The following is a 15,860-nucleotide window of genomic DNA, read 5'->3' on the forward strand; positions in this document are numbered from 1 at the left end:
GTGTCCTTGTCTTTTGGGAAAATACTTTACACAAGTAATAGCTCAAAGAGGATTACTTTTTTTTTTTTTTTACTGTGCTGCAATTGTTTACTGGATTATTTGTGCCATTAATTAGTGTCAACTAATTTTTATTCAATCTCCGCACAGGATATGCTTGTGAAGATGGAATATGGGGGAGAGCAGAAGTGCGTTGAAGTTCCACAAAGGGATGAATGAAGGACATGCATATTGTATTGAAGAAATAAGTGATGAGAATGCTGTTATTTGCATTTACCATGTCAGACCTTTTGATAAACAAAATTCTAATGAAAGTGAGAACATGTATACTGTTACATCTTTCAGAAAATGTTTTGAAATTGTGGTGCACAGTTCAGAATAAATGTTTTTCAAAAACCATTGCATCTTTTTAGTAAATGTTTATTTCCAAAGGAAATTTCTAGAAGTTCAGAACAGTAAAATTCCCACTTTTTAGAATGAATTAGAAGATAACTCTTACGTAGTTAAACTAAAATACTCTTTGAGAGTTAATATATAAACTCTTAACACCAAGTGTTAAATTATCAACTCCAGACAGATTTGGTGTTTAACACTAAATCAGAGTTAACGTACCAACTCTCTAAAAAGAGTTAAATTAACACTCTCTGGTGTGGACCCATATAGACACTTTAATAGTGTTGAAATCAAATCCGACAGTGTTAATTTGGACATGCTGGATTTGCTGTGTATGGAGGGAATCTACACAGTGACATCCATTCAATTTTAAATTCAATTCATTTTTTTTTATAGAGTGCCAAATCACAGTAACAGTCACCTCAAGGTGCTTTATATTGTAAGGTATACTTACAAAGAAAAACCCAACAATCAAATGACCCCCTATGAGCAAGCACTTTGGCGACAGTGAGAAGGAAAAACTCCCTTTTAACAGGAAGAAACCTCCAGCAGAACCAGGCTCAGGGAGGGGCGGCCATCTGCTGCGACCGGTTGGGGAGGGGGAAGGAAAACAGGATAAAGACATTCTGTGGAAGAGAGCCAGAGGTTAACAACAAGTACAATTCAGTGCAGAGAGGTCTATTAACACATAGTGGGTGAAGAAGAAACACCCAGTGCATCATGGGAATCCCCCGGCAGCCTACGCCTAATGCTGGACATACAATGTGCGATTTTTTGGCCCATTTTGAGCCGATTTTTCAGTCGTGCGACCGTTTTGGGGATCGACCCGAGTTTGGCCTTAATCGTGTGTCGTACATCGTATACGTGGGGTAACGAGAAGTGATTAACACCTCACGACCAGCTCCCGATCATCAGTCGTTTGGTCGTAAGAAAATCAAACCTGTTTGAAATCCTGTCGGCCGTCGTGAGGGTGTCAACGCAGCGTCTCACACTGCGCACGCGCAAACACAGAGATGAAAGCGAAAAGACAGAACAGCACAGCAGTGCAGCGTGTGATCCGGACACAAGGGATGGAGGCACAACTTGTAGAACTGCCAAGCTCATCTGAGCCTTTTCGATGTGGCCTCACAACAACCGTGAAAATAGTGTAAACTTTTGTGTTATAACCTTCATGCTATGGACACACAGTGTGAGCACTCAGGTTGCACAGAGCAGCGGGCCGTATAGTATGAGACCCTGCATCGTGACCTACGAACTTCTAACCCCTACGAGTCAATCGTACAGTTTGAACAGGAGCTGAATAACACGACTGAAAAAATTGCACAGTGTATGCCCAGCTTATTGCAGCAAAACCACGGGAGGATTCAGGGTCACCTGAGCAGGCCATCAGCCTACTAAAAGGATACAGAAAAATCCAGTTGAAATAGTGTTAGTTGTCATCACTGGTGCTGGTGGACTCATTTGAACACCTCCGAAATTTGCAAACGCGCAAGTATTCCTCTTCTTCCTCCAAATCCTCTCGGGACCTTTTCCTCATGCCTCCAGTTTCATGGTTGTCAGGCTCTTCATGGGCATCTTCAAAAAGTTCATCATTACTGCTCTCAGAGTGATCATACACAATTGAGCTGGTCCCCGAATCAGAGTTTGCGAGCCTGGATTTTTTGCTATTAGGCTTTTCTTCATCTCCATCTTCCTTTCTGGACCTTTTCGTGGATCCAACAGGCAGCGGTACCTCATCAGCAATATTACCAAGATGAGGACAGCCCTCGCTATCAGTGTCACAGGCAGAGATAGAGTCAGAGTCATCATCAGAAAACTCCTTGCTCCATCTGATTCTTTTGTTTGGTTCCACATCTTCCACATCCATCTCTCTAGACCTCTTCCTGGATACACCTGGCTGAGGATCCTCTTCTGGGATGTACGGGTGAACATCCTCACAGTCTTCAAATGCCTCATCAGAATCGTCATTTTCAATGCCGACAACAACAATAGCGTTATGATCATCATGCAGTTCATTGTTGTCAACATTGGCATTATTGTCTCTCACATTAATATTGTGATTGTTTACATTGTTGACATTGCCGTCATTGACATTGTGAAAGTCAATATATAAGACATCATATCGATCCTCTAATTCATCTAGTAGCTCAGTCAGCCTCCAAAAAAAGATATCATAGAGAGTAACATAAAGTCTTTCCAGTAAACCCCAGAATCCACCAACAGGTTCATAAGCTGGCTCCTGATCTCCTCTTGGAAACATTTCTGGGTTAACCTGTCGGCCTGCAAGATCATTTTATCTTTTAATTAGCATTCATAAATATCTGCTGAAAATCAGTTTTTCATCAATTTTACGACTGAGTACATGTGCTTACCATTACGGTTATTTTGTGATCCATCTCCGCTTCCATTCATTTTGACTACAAGGAACAGAAAACAACAATGATCACTAAAAAACTCAGAATGTTCAGCGAATTTGCTTTTTTTGTGATAACTTTAGGCTACGTCCACACGTACACGGGCATTTTTGTAAACGGAAATTTTCCTTTTTCGTTTAAAAAAAATTCCCGTCCACATGTGCAGTTTTGAAAAAATATCTCCTTCCACATGTAAACCCTAAAAACAAAGTCAGGAACATGCCAAATCCTAACTGTGTAGAAATATTGGCCAATCAGAAGTCTAGAAGCCTGGGAGGAAAACCTCACAAAACCTTACGTACTTCTGAAAGGTTTTTGTCTTTTTCTGGAAAGGCAGCTAATGTTGTGTTACTTTCAAGTGCCTTCATCATTTCAAATGTTAATAACTAAAGACAGCATTTTAGCTGGTATAGACTCACAACTTTGGAATGGACAAAATGCATATAGCATACATGAATGTAAATTTTTTAAATTACATTTATTGCAAACCGACGTCAGGATTTGTGTTGTGAGAGCATCTGTGTTGAATGATGCTCACTCTGATGCCTCTGTCTTTCTAAATGGAGGGACAGTAACTGTGTGTGTTCATGTAAGCATGTAAAAACGGCAGATACTAAGATTAACAGCAGAGCTTCTGTCACTCTAAGATATGATTAAGAACATTTTCTAATTTATGTATAATTTGTCAAATATTACAACAGCTGACAAATAGTTAAGTCTTCATTTGTTTTCCTGAATAATAGATCCACATCATCCTCTCTATGATGTAAAATATAGTCTAGACTTGCACAATGTAAAGTACATAAATACTGTCCTGGCAGGCAGGAAAATCAGGCTTTATATTTAAGTAAATGATCTTAAGTCTATAAAATGAAATTTGAGCTTACTTTAGTTCTTGGTAAATGACAGAGCAGTTAATCCTCAGGGAAATGTAGAAATTTCACTAAATAGTCGTCTTCCTTCATACGGTTGCAGTGTCTCTTCAGTTTTGTTTTCATATACTGATGTTTTCATTCCAAACATGTTTAAATGCTGTGATGCCATTCTAGCATCATAGACTGCAGAATGTACATAGATTCTTTTTACATCAAGTTGTATGCACAGATTTTGATATCTTTTATATAGAGACAAAAAATACTTAAGACAGAAGTGAATCTTAAAAACTAAAGCAGTCAATGTGTGTGTTTTTTTTTTATTCTAATAGTTACTGTAAAGTTCTACTCTAAGAGATTCATCTTGGCCTTTATGCAGGATTAAAGCTCAATAATGAGGACACACACAAAATATAATACATTTCTTTATGATTGTTAGGCAAAAACAAAGAGAACCCAAAGCTATCAAAACATATATCCACAGTCTTATTCTTGCTCTGCTCCCTAATTTTCCCCTGGAGGCATCACTATGGCAACAAAACAACATGCATTAAATGACGTTCCAAACAACAACCAAACTGTTTTCAGTGCTTAATATTTAACATGTCTTCATTATAAACTGTATTTGTGCAAATCAGTGATGTTGATGTGCACAGCTGGGATTCAGACTTCGGAGGGTTAATCCAAAAATTAGGTTTTATGGCAGCTTTGATGGATGAATTGATGGATGGACGGTGCATAGCAGTCAGTTTTACAAATGTAACAAAGGAAAATACGACATTTAAAATGACAACAAAATTCCACATTATATCTAAATGACCATAAAGTTTATTGTGATAAACTGTGTAATACAAGCATGTAGTTGATGCAGTAACTGAGGACACAATGTTACTAAAACAGTATAATCTCACACATTGTCTGTGACATACAGTTTGTTAATACTGAGTGGTTGTTGGAGCAGGAATCCTCAGAACCGCAAACTCCACGGTTTGCGGTTCTGAGGAGCAGAAACTCCTTATTGCAAAAATAAGGAGTTTTGCAATACTTTGCAAAACTCCTTATTTTCCTGTGCTATGAAATTCTGGGAATGGGAAATTCCTGAGGAACGAGAAAATCTGTACTTTTCTCAGTCGGCATGAACTTTGACCTTTTCTTCGGATGTTTAACTATATGGGTTTTCCCTGTCCTATTGATGCAAGCCTGTTCATAGTTTCTGTACTCTAAGTGACGAGGCAGCAGTGGAGCAAATGAGTATAAATACCAGCACCTTTTCCCTCAGTCAACCATCACAAAGGAGCTGACAAGAGTCAACGAGAGAGTCAAAGGATCTGACCACCTTAAACCACTCAAACCTCCTGAAGATGAAGACGTTCAGCGTTGCAGTTGCAGTGGCCGTTGCACTCATGTGTATTTGCATTCAGCAGAGCTCTGCCACATTTGCTGAGGTTACAGACTGTGTTAAATTCATGTAATGTGCTTCTTCTGCATGAATTTGTTGTGAAGATGCTAAGATCTGTTTTCTTTCTCTACAGATACGAGAACTGCAAGAGCTACAAGAGGCTGTGAGCAATGACAGTCCAGCTGCTGAACATCAGGAGATATCAGCTGACTCATGGGTGGTGAGTTTCATTCAATAAATGAATGAATGAAGACAGTAATTGTGAGATCTCTCAAATACAGGAAGATGTTTAAAATAGACTGTGCACTCACAGCTTTACATAAAATTAGAAACAATGAAGTGACTTGCAGCTGAAGATAAACTCTCTGCTCTTCTCCTCTTTCACACAGATGCCGTACCACAGACAGAAGCGTGGCATTAAGTGTCGCTTTTGCTGCGGCTGCTGCAATGCTGGTGTCTGTGGATTGTGCTGCAGATTCTGAGAATATCTACCTGCGATTATCACATCAACCACTAAATATAGACTCTTATACATGAAATGATTTAACTGCTTAGCATTTGTTAAAGTCTGACAGTGTTTCTTCATCTGGTCGTCCTGCTGTATCAGTGAACAGTGTACCAAGCATTTGGAACAACAGTATGTTATTATATTAAAAAGTTCAGAGTCACTATACTATAACATGTGCTGGTTTTTTTTTTTTCTGTTTCTGTCTGACAAGAATTAAACATTAATGGAAACCAGTGACATGAAGCTCCTGTTGTACAGGTTTTGTGCTGATATCAGTTAAGAGTTGTTGCCTCATACTCTTGCCCATGTCGTATGTGGTACAACCTGTTAATAGAGCCAAGCCATTGATAGCAAAAGTAAAGTGAGCATATTTTCCCATATTTGTAATTATATGAGTGGGGAGCATCTCATCATCATTCAATTTTACCACTAATTATGACAAAAATGCAGTAATGTACAATAGCTTTGAGCTGATGGACTGGTTCGTTGGTTATTTGAAAGTTAAACCAAGCATACTTTTTTTTTAAGAATGTAGAAGTGTTAGATAATGTTTCCTAGAAACACTTTCTATACAAGTTCATTCATAAATGTTTTAGACAACCTTATCTTGACAACCTTTCACTGAATTTATTTGGAGGTGTTTTCACGGTGTGCATATGAAGTTTCTAAGCTGCATGATTAATGCAGGAATCCCTCACACAGAAGAAAAAGAGAGAATAGAAAGATTTGAGTACAGCAGAAATTTGATACTGGACATAATAATAGAAAACATCTCAACAATACTGAGAGACGTTGCACTGTGGTGAAACTGTAAAGTAGGTGTAACACTGTGTAATGCTGTTTCAGATAATATCTGTACTGTATGTGCGCTGCATTCGTTCTGCAGAACATTTAAGCAAAAATATTTCACGACACTTCAAAAAAAGCTAGAGTAGCTGTATCATGTGGATGTAGCGTATCACAAACAGGCTCAAAGCCAGTACAACCAAACGTGATCAAACGTCAGGCCAAGGTGGAACTGATTCCTATCTTCTGTAACTTCTACAACACTGTCCAATAGAGACACATGAATGAAATGCAGTGTCATTAAAAACACTGATGATTTTTTTTTCATATTGTTCATTTTAAAATTTTTATATATTTACATCTGAATAAACTTTTAGGCATTACGCTGACTGATTGATGCAGAATTCCCATTGGACTGTTCCCATCACGACCCAGGTGATCAGTCTCTCGATAGCTTTTCCTCTGGTTCCTGCTCTCTGCTGACACTCCTAGCTCTAGCCACGTTCTCCATTCCATCTCTTTAAACAAATTCTTATGAATAGTTTAACCATGTGCATTGAATCTGCATTTGGTTCTAAGCCTTCTGGACCCGTCATTCGCGGTCTACTTGGGCCGGGTCCTCAGAAGGTCGGGTAGGCCGGAAGTAAATGGCTGTGAAACTGGACGGTCTAGCTTTCTGATTAGCGTCACCGCTGTCTCGGTGGAGTTTAATAAACTCGGCCGCCTGCTCCCTGCTATCTAAAATATAACAGGACACTGGCGTAAATTCTCGACCATCTCACACTTCTATTTAATCAGTTTTCTGTTTAACGTTTATTCAGCTGTGTGAAAACCAAGGAGGAACCAAGCAGATATTTGAAGTTTACACAGCTACATTCTCGCTGGAAAATATGTTAAAAGTTTATTTTGTGGCCCAGAAAGAGTAATAAGAGTAATATTAAAACTTAGTAGTGGCTGCCATTGTTGGAAACTGGAATTGGCTGGGCTGTGCTATGAATTCTGGGATATGGTTGGCCACGAAGGATACACCCGACCCATCCTTCAAATTCGGGAAAAGGAGGACGCATTTGTTGGCTGCGTTTGGAGTCTACTAATTTGGACAGCCTTTGGTGCGTCGCTCTGACGTAATCGGCCTACAAATGCTGCCTCCGGAGGATGGAGCCTGTCACTACCCGATCCGCACCAGAAACCCGATCGGTACCACGCATGCGCAAATCTTACGTCACTTCCTCTCTTTGCCAACATTGCGACAGTTAATGTATTTGAGTGACACGGTTAGCACCCAGTTAGCTCATAGCATGCTTTTCTCCTCAACAGAGAGCGTCCCCTAATCGAACAACAGCTCCGTAAAATAAGAAGAATGGCGCCTAATTACAGACTTAATAATACTGACTTAGTAATATGTCACATGAAGATTCATCAGCCAGATGAAGTGTTTACTGACAATTGACAGCGATAGCGGACATCATCATTACTATTCCAACAATCCTCTCCACACAGACAATCATAAACACACTCGACTATCACTAAATCAAATTTAACACGCATTTGTAATGACGCTCGTTCATTTTACAATAGGGCTCATTCGCTCAGTCACCAGGTGGCGGTATCCTCGTACACTGGGGAGTAAACTGCCATTAAACGAAACAGAAGAAGAAGAATACTTCTGCACATGCACGGTACGAATGAGGTAGACCCGATTTGTACGGTCCGACTTTGCACATGCGCAGTAAGGATCGGGGAGTCCTGATCCGTAACTATCGTTTTATTTTTCGTTTTTGTCTACATTATATTGAAATGTTTCATTACTCCAAACAATTTAGGCGATACTTATTATTCTTAACATCTTAACAGATATTCTGACCCGTAACTATTGTAAAATGCTTCGGCCGGAAGTAGACACCTTTCTCACATGCATGTGTAACCGGTTTCTGCGTCACCCCACTGCAACAGTTCGGCCCAAACAGACTCCTCGACTCTGCGTTGTGTTGTGTTTTTAAGAAGACAAGGAGTCTCTGATCGATCGTTGCCACATTATTTGCTGAATGGAAACAGCGGTGTTTTATCAGTGCAAAGGCTCGCCACACACCACTCCAAACAGCACACTATGGCAGAACATCCCATTAGCATTCTGCTTTAGCATACAGTTTTACACAATAATAAACAAATGAAAAGTACATAAAACGGGTGTTGTGGACATGTGTCCACTACGCCCTTATTACACTCGGTGCCCATCAGTTAATCAAACATCTTTTACGTGTCTGTACTACTTAGCTACATTGTGTGTGCAACAATACAACTCACCTCTCGTATGGCTACGGCAGACTGGCAGCGATTACTGCAGCCAGCCACACCAAGAGAGGGCAGTGTTGCCAACTCCTCAGTAAGGAAAATCGCTGTTGGTTGTCCTAAAAGTCGCTAGAAGTCGCTAAATGACGTCATCGCCTAATTTGCATAATTGGTCATGCTAATCTAACTGTAACCTATGTTGTTGGAGAGAGAAATAACATCGTGGAAGAGACATAAAGTGAGTAAAAAACGTCCTAAAAGCATTTAGAGTTTATTTAGAACTACAAATTAAATTTCTTTTAGCAATTATTGTTTTTTTTAATGTCACAATTCCAACCCTGCTCCTTTACCCGGGCTTGGACCAGCAAAAGTGACCCAAAATAGGCACTCTGGTGGAGTTACTTTGTGTGTGTGTGTTTTAAACCTTGTGATCCACAAAACAGCATAAGAGTAAAAGAGTAAAAGAAGAACTGACTGCGTTACAGCACCCGCTGCTTGTTGAGAGTAGCGCTTTCACGTCTTTTTTAGCGACTTTTTTAAGAAAAAAAAGTCGCTAAGGGGTCTGAAAACTCGCTAAATATAGCGACAAAGTCGCTAAGTTGGCAACACTGAGAGGGGGCTCTGTTTCGCCATTACACTGACATTTGTGGCAAGTGGAATAATACCACATAAACACTGTTACACATGGTACCAATCGGGTTTCCGGTACGGATCGGGTAGTGACAATTGACTACAGTCAATGGTAGTGACACAGCCCATGAATGTGGACACCCCCTTTGTCTCACCTTAATTTATTTTCTGTTTTATTTTGACAGTCTATCATCTCGTGTGCCTTGTGTTGAGTTTAACTTCCCTTGTCTTGTTATTCTTGATTTGTTCCTGCTGTGTTTCCCACCTTACCTTATGTATGCATTGCATCTCCTCTTGCCCTTTGTTGTGTCCTCTCCTCCTTTCCCTGTGTTTCATGACAGTTTGTTTTATATTTGGATGTTCTATATTCCTCTGAGTTATGGTGTTAAAAAACGCCACAGGGATAGCAGGCTGTAATCAAAGCTAAAGGTGGTATAATGCAGTCTTCTTATTTGTTGTTGTTTTTTAAAGTGTATTGTGCATAGTATTACACAACACTGCATAACCATTACATAACTGTGACATTTTCTGGACATGTTTGCTCAAACCCACGATGCAGACTTGGAATTGGGGGTTTTGCCAACATGTTCTCAGAACTGACTTAAAATGCAATTTCAACTGCAAACAAAGGGCCTCAGCAGATTTCTGTGGTTATTCTTACACCACATAAAAAACAGCAAGACTTCCTGTATTTTGTTTTATGTTTACTTGTTTTCACCTCAGGCTTAAGACTTCCTTTTTAGATAAGACCAAATATTTTTTACATGAATATTTAAAACATTTTTCATGAAAGAGGGACCATAAAAACAATGGTGATAGAGAGAGGACACAACAGTTTCCTGTATTCAGCATTGAATGAATCTCTCTATTAAATGACCGACTGCTGGAGTCAAATCAAACTTAAAGCCAGCAGCAAACCAGCAGCTGTGAAGCCTCATGACTGACCTACAGACAAATGTGACAAAAGTTGTGTGTTCAATCTTGGTGGACTGAGCTGATATACGATCGCCTCTAGTCACCGTTTTGATGTTTAAGGAGTGGGCAATCTGTCCCCTATGGTGTTCCCAAACAAACTTCAGACAAGCAGACCTCTGGCCCACTTAGAGGACAAAGGGGAGATGGAGGAAGGGCTGGAGAGAGAAAAGAGGAAGACAAACAGAAAGGGAGAGTAAGCGATGGAGAACTGCTTTTAGGCGTAAACAATAACAATATAAAATCAGCATAAAAAAGAGGAAGGAGCAAGATTAAAGGAAACAAAAGAAAGGGAGGAGACAAGTAGAAATATGACAAACAACAGGAAAAGCTTCGATAAATAACTATCATTACTGGCAATGGGAGGGTATGTGCCAGAGCTGCCACTACTCCCCCTAGAGGATACATAGAAGCTCCTAAAGAAAGAAACACTGACATCAGTGCCTTAAAGTGTATCTGAGAAGGCACACACAAGGCAGGGTGTAGAAAACTTCCCCTTCCCTGTCTGTGCTCAGTTAGAGGAAATGCTTTGTGGTGGAAATTTACTCGTTTTCTTGGTACTATTCCACCAAAGACCTTTAATTAAAATGAATTTAAACTTTAACCCTCATCCAATAAGGAGACTACTGACTCAGAGCCAAATTTTATTTTAGGAAACATGAATTCATACATGATCTTTTTATGCATGAAAAAGCTTCAGTAATTTCATGTAGCAACTCGTAAGCCATCTGGAACTTACCGGGACCATATGATATCGCGCAAACATGAGCAATGCATACATTTATGCAAAACTAAGGCTATTTAAACGTCATAGTCAGTTCTACGTTTATGGCAGGGGAAGGGCTAAAAAACTGACAGGAAGTGAGTGTTTATTCTGCAGAATGATACTGATGCAATCGCGATTAACCAAGAATAACGTCTTCATGACTGCATCATGTTTGTGGCTCTTAGATGCGGTGCCTTTTGAACACCAAAGATTAAATGATTAATGGTGGAAGGTTATTAAACATATACAGAAATAAAGAACTGTCAATAGACTTCAAACTGGTTGGTGAAAATGGACAAACAAACAGGCTAATAATAAATAAAATAAAAATAAATAAACCAACTTTCTTCCAGTTTGTATATAATACAAAATGATGGTGTTTACGTCGTAGTACTGTATGAATGCTGCACTTTACAGGAAGTTAACGCACCTCATTTGGTTCATGCTGTGATCAAGTTAACTGTGACAGCTGACAGTGTGTGATACGTTAAATTAGGAACCATGGCAAACAAAAAGCCAACAAATACTTCCATCAAATATAAAAGTCAATGTGGATGTAGGTGCCTTTCACTACATGTTCCATGAGGCCCGTCCACTGAATTAATGATAGACGTAGCATCCGTGAAGTCCATCTATTGGTTTTGGGCTCTGCATTTTGAAGTCTCAAAGTCTGGCTCTATAAAGCCTCTATCTTGGGTTTTCACAGCTCTAAGGCATAGTGTGAAATACTATACCCCATGATTCAGCATCTTGTAGAGTCACTTAAAGCAGCACTTACTTCAGATCATGATTTATCAGCTTTCTCAGTCTCTGATGTTGTTATAGGAAGATTTTAGCCCACTCTTCTTTACATTGCTTCAGTTTATTGCAGTTTGCAGACATTAGTTTACCCACAGCTCTCTTTATGTCCCCCACACCATTTCACTCCCGTTTAGGTCTGGATTCTGACCAGGCCATTGCAACACTAGTATTTTTCTATTTTTCAGTCATTCTGTTGTAGATTTGATAGTATGCTTGAGATCATGGTCCTGTTACCAGGATTTACTTGTGGAGCAGCCGACCTTATGTTTGAGACAGGAAAACATCAGTGTTCATGTGTTCAGTGTTGCTCATGAGTAACTCATGAGTTCATGCTTAACTTAATGACCACAAGGTGCTCAGGTCCTGTGGCCGCAAAACAAGCCCAAATTATAACCCCTCCACCACCGTGTTTGACACTTGGTATAAGGTGTTTTTATTAGGGGTGTCAAATTATCGCGTTAATTGCGATTAATTAATTACAATGCTATTTAGCGCGTTATGTTTTTTAATCTCGTTAATCTAATTTTTAATCTCTTGACGTCATTGATTTTGTATGAGAGTTGCTATGTTATAAAATCCGTTTTTATGTGCTGGGCTCCTTGTGCTTGACTTGTTGGGGGTGGAGTCACGTCGTGAGGTCAAGGTGAGAAGTGGTGATTAGCTTACAGTGTGGATATGGAGGCGCATCTGAGAGTTGTTGGCCCAATGAACGGGAAATTTGTATTTCATAAACGCCCCGACGGCACCATTGACAAAGGTAAAGTGGTCTGCCTAGAGTGTAAGAAGGAGTTTGCTTACCACCGAACCAGCTCAAGTTTGGCCTATCACCTCAACGCAAAGCACCCAGCCGCGAGTGCAGCAACAGCTAGCAGTGAAGACGTTAGCAATATAGCAAGCCAGAGCAAAGCTTTTCGCCAAACAAAACTAGAGAATACCCCTCGTATGAGCAAGTCTGCGACCGACAGGCTGACTAATGTTATTGCCAAGTGGATAGCGATGAACTGTAGGCCGATAAATATAGTAGAGGACGAAGGATTAACAGAGGTGTTGCAAATTGCGTCCAATGACCCGTCATACAAGCCGCCGTGCAGGACTACAGTAACGACCAAAATCAGCAAAATGTACGACGGCGAAAAGAAAAACAAACTTGAGATTTTGGCGGAGGATTCTCCCAACTGTGTTGCTATAACCGGAGATCACTGGACCTCAGCTGGCAACCACAGCTATTTTGGGGTGACTGGACACTTTATTGATAGTGAGTGGAACCTCAACTCATTTGCACTGACCGTCATGAGAACAGAAACCAGGCACTTTGCTGATAAATGCGCCGAACAGTTCCTCAAGGTAGCAAATGACTGGGGTATTGAAAACAAGATATCCACCATTGGCACAGACAGCGCAGCAAACATGCTGGCTGCTATGAGAGCACTTCCATATGAGCACATCGCCTGCAATGCTCACATTCTCCAGAGGACCATCACGGTATGTCTCGATAGCAGTGGTTTTGTCGGTGTACTGGCAAAGTGCCGCAAGATTGTTGGTCATTTTAAACAAAGCCCTGCGAGTACCACAGAACTTAACCAACAACAAGTAGCACTCGGAAAGAAGAGCGATCAACTTATACAGGATGTACCCACCAGGTGGAACTCGACTCTCGCAATGGTCTCACGCCTCCTATGTAACCGAGAGGCTGTCCAGGCTACGTTGGACCAACAGAACCACAGGTTGGTCTTGCCAACCGAAGCTGAGTGGGCGAAACTGCAGAGGCTGGAGCTCCTGCTTGAACCATGCAAGTAAGTTCAAATAAACACCTTCCCATTTTAATTATATAAACTACTGTTACATGTGTAAAATCAAAATTAATGAACATAACAAGGAACTTTTAAGGACAATTAAATTGGAAATCAGTTACACTTTGATTTAAATGAATCCAGCTAGGTTTATTTAGCAAACCTCTCCACCTCTGCAGATATGTGACAGAGCTGCTGGGTGGTGAGGCCTACGTCTCTTGCTCTGTAGTGCTGCCTGCTTTTCGCCATCTGTACCGTGTCATGGACATTACTGATGATGATCCTGCCTACGTGGTGAAGTTCAAGAATGCCTTCCAGAAGGATCTGGCAGCACGACGAGCTAATGGCAACGAGATATGGTTCGAGGTGGCCACAGCATTGGATCCACGGTTTAAGGATTTGAAATGTCTTCCAAGAGAAAAGAGGGAACAGGTAGGACAATAAGGTTAAGCTGGACTAATGAGTCCAATTCATTATCAAATCAAACTTTTATTTATTATATGGAACACAAAGTTCTTTACAAGATTAAATAAAATTTTAAAAAAAGCACTTAGTTTTAATCACAATCATTCATTCATTCATTCATTCATTCATTCAGGTGTGGACCATTCTGGAGAATATGCTCCAGGCAGCAGAGCCCAGAAGAGCAGATAGTCTCCAGCCCTCCACAGAGGATGATGGACCAGCTCAGAAGAAGAGGAGGAGCGAACTCCTTCTGGGGTCTGACTCTGACTCAGAAGATGGAATTGAGTCTGGAGAGCTGCAGCGCTACAGAGCAGAACCCAGCATCAGTATTGATGACTGTCCCCTGCAGTGGTGGTATGCTCACTCAGGAGTCTATGAAAAGCTGTCAGTCCTAGCACAAAAGTACCTGGCCTCCCCAGCTACCTCTGTACCCTGTGAGAGACTCTTTAGCCTTGCAGGCCACATAGTGCAAAAGAAAAGGGCAGCCTTGCTTCCAGAAAATGTTACCAGGCTGGTGTGTCTTAGCGACTGGCTGAGGAAGAAGAAATGAGACACATGTGGTCAGCATAGCTGCTGTGTCATTTGTAGCCTACTAGAATAGATTGCTTGATGTTCAGCACTTTTTTTTGTGATGGAAGAATACTTTGATGTGCTAACTTGCAGCACTGCAATGTCAGTTTTATTTTTCATTATCTGAAGCAGAGGAATTTCAGTGCTGTATTGCTCAGAAAAGAGCAACTCTGATGTGCTAACTTGCAGCACTTAATTTATTTGATTTTATTTGTATTTATTTTTCCACTTATTTTACAAAAGAATACAACAGTATGTAAATGGTTGCATCTGTTTAACGTTTGTTAAACAATAAATGACTTTATAAAGTCACTTTCTTTGTTATATCAGTCTTTTGGTCTGCCACAATAAGTTGAGGGCTTTCCTCAGCTATTTTTAGGTGAGATTAAAAAAGAGATTAATTAGATCAATTAATTAAAAATCATAATTAATTAATCTCTATTTTTTTTTTAATCTCTTGACAGCACTAGTTTTTATATGCTGTTTTTGGTTTTCACCAAGTGTATCACTGTGCATTATGACCACACATGTGGTCTTGTCTGGCTAAATGACATTGTTCCAGAAGTCTTGCAATTTGTTTAGTCCTAAGATGTCCTGCCATGTGGTTTGTAACGGGAAGAGGCTTTCTCCTGACAATCCTTCCAAACAGGCAATATTTGTGCAGACCAACAAACTGCCCAAATTTCTGTTGGTCACACTTCCTAATGATAATTTGTTTGTTTTGTTCGTTTGTTTTGTTAATTTATTTCAAACATGTGAACAATATACAGGTACATTTAGTGAAAAATATTTAATCAAGTGCATTTGCTAAATGGAACCGGGCTGCCACTTACCTTCTTCAATCCTGTTGAAGCTGTAAGGGTGCACTTAGTTTAGGGCTGCACAGAGTCCTGTGAACTTCATTTTCACATGAAAGCATGTGAAAATGAATGCTTACACTTTGACCTTTTAATACATTTATAATAATGTGTTGAATCTACCTCTAAGACATTCCAACTGTGTGTGGTGGTGTTGATCAAGTGGGACAAAGGTAAAGGTGCTGCTAAGACCGTCCGTCCTGCTGTTTCTTTTTGCAAAGATAAAACCACTACTACTTCATAATAACCCCTGACTTCATAAAAAAAAAGACTTGCATTTGCACTTTTGAATCAATGATTGGGTCGCTCAGTAGGTTATAATGAACTTGTGTTGAAATTAGGTGGAATTCA

At 40.1% G+C, this 15,860-nt stretch overlaps 3 protein-coding genes across 3 annotated transcripts; 2 read left to right on the forward strand and 1 right to left on the reverse strand.

Moving 5' to 3' along the window:
* Positions 1 to 408: 408 nt before the first annotated feature.
* Positions 409 to 2,803, reverse strand: LOC146665729 (uncharacterized). The gene is made up of 2 exons (XM_085411202.1): positions 2,763 to 2,803; positions 409 to 2,670 (listed from the first exon to the last, which is right to left on the reverse strand). The coding sequence occupies exons 1-2, from the start codon at positions 2,800 to 2,802 to the stop codon at positions 1,820 to 1,822; spliced, it is 891 nt and encodes a 296-aa protein (XP_085267328.1). The 5' UTR covers position 2,803; the 3' UTR covers positions 409 to 1,819.
* Positions 2,804 to 4,757: 1,954 nt separating this feature from the next.
* On the forward strand, positions 4,758 to 6,488 carry LOC146665730 (hepcidin-like). Its single transcript, XM_085411203.1, has 3 exons — positions 4,758 to 5,121; positions 5,209 to 5,295; positions 5,465 to 6,488. The coding sequence occupies exons 1-3, from the start codon at positions 5,038 to 5,040 to the stop codon at positions 5,555 to 5,557; spliced, it is 264 nt and encodes an 87-aa protein (XP_085267329.1). The 5' UTR covers positions 4,758 to 5,037; the 3' UTR covers positions 5,558 to 6,488.
* A 6,012-nt stretch (positions 6,489 to 12,500) lies between these two features.
* On the forward strand, positions 12,501 to 14,712 carry LOC146665731 (E3 SUMO-protein ligase ZBED1-like). The gene is made up of 3 exons (XM_085411204.1): positions 12,501 to 13,620; positions 13,797 to 14,049; positions 14,216 to 14,712. The coding sequence occupies exons 1-3, from the start codon at positions 12,503 to 12,505 to the stop codon at positions 14,630 to 14,632; spliced, it is 1,788 nt and encodes a 595-aa protein (XP_085267330.1). The 5' UTR covers positions 12,501 to 12,502; the 3' UTR covers positions 14,633 to 14,712.
* The last annotated feature ends 1,148 nt before the right edge of the window (positions 14,713 to 15,860 follow it).

This window comes from Rhamphochromis longiceps, linkage group LG7 (assembly GCF_057381845.1).
Source record: "Rhamphochromis longiceps isolate RC_006_pf linkage group LG7, R_longiceps_female_GT1.1, whole genome shotgun sequence".
Classification (NCBI taxonomy): domain Eukaryota; kingdom Metazoa; phylum Chordata; class Actinopteri; order Cichliformes; family Cichlidae; genus Rhamphochromis; species Rhamphochromis longiceps.

Excerpts from the sequence above, each read along its gene's own strand:
- LOC146665731 (XM_085411204.1), top strand. The coding sequence starts at position 12,503 with ATGGAGGCGCATCTGAGAGTTGTTGGCCCAATGAACGGGAAATTTGTA. Across the intron at positions 13,621-13,796 it reads CTCCTGCTTGAACCATGCAA|ATATGTGACAGAGCTGCTGG; the intron begins GTAAGTTCAAAT and ends CCACCTCTGCAG. Across the intron at positions 14,050-14,215 it reads CAAGAGAAAAGAGGGAACAG|GTGTGGACCATTCTGGAGAA; the intron begins GTAGGACAATAA and ends TCATTCATTCAG.
- LOC146665729 (XM_085411202.1), bottom strand. The coding sequence starts at position 2,802 with ATGAATGGAAGCGGAGATGGATCACAAAATAACCGTAATG. Across the intron at positions 2,671-2,762 it reads ATCACAAAATAACCGTAATG|GCCGACAGGTTAACCCAGAA; the intron begins GTAAGCACATGT and ends ATGATCTTGCAG.
- LOC146665730 (XM_085411203.1), top strand. The coding sequence starts at position 5,038 with ATGAAGACGTTCAGCGTTGCAGTTGCAGTGGCCGTTGCACTCATGTGT. Across the intron at positions 5,122-5,208 it reads GCTCTGCCACATTTGCTGAG|ATACGAGAACTGCAAGAGCT; the intron begins GTTACAGACTGT and ends CTTTCTCTACAG. Across the intron at positions 5,296-5,464 it reads TATCAGCTGACTCATGGGTG|ATGCCGTACCACAGACAGAA; the intron begins GTGAGTTTCATT and ends TCTTTCACACAG.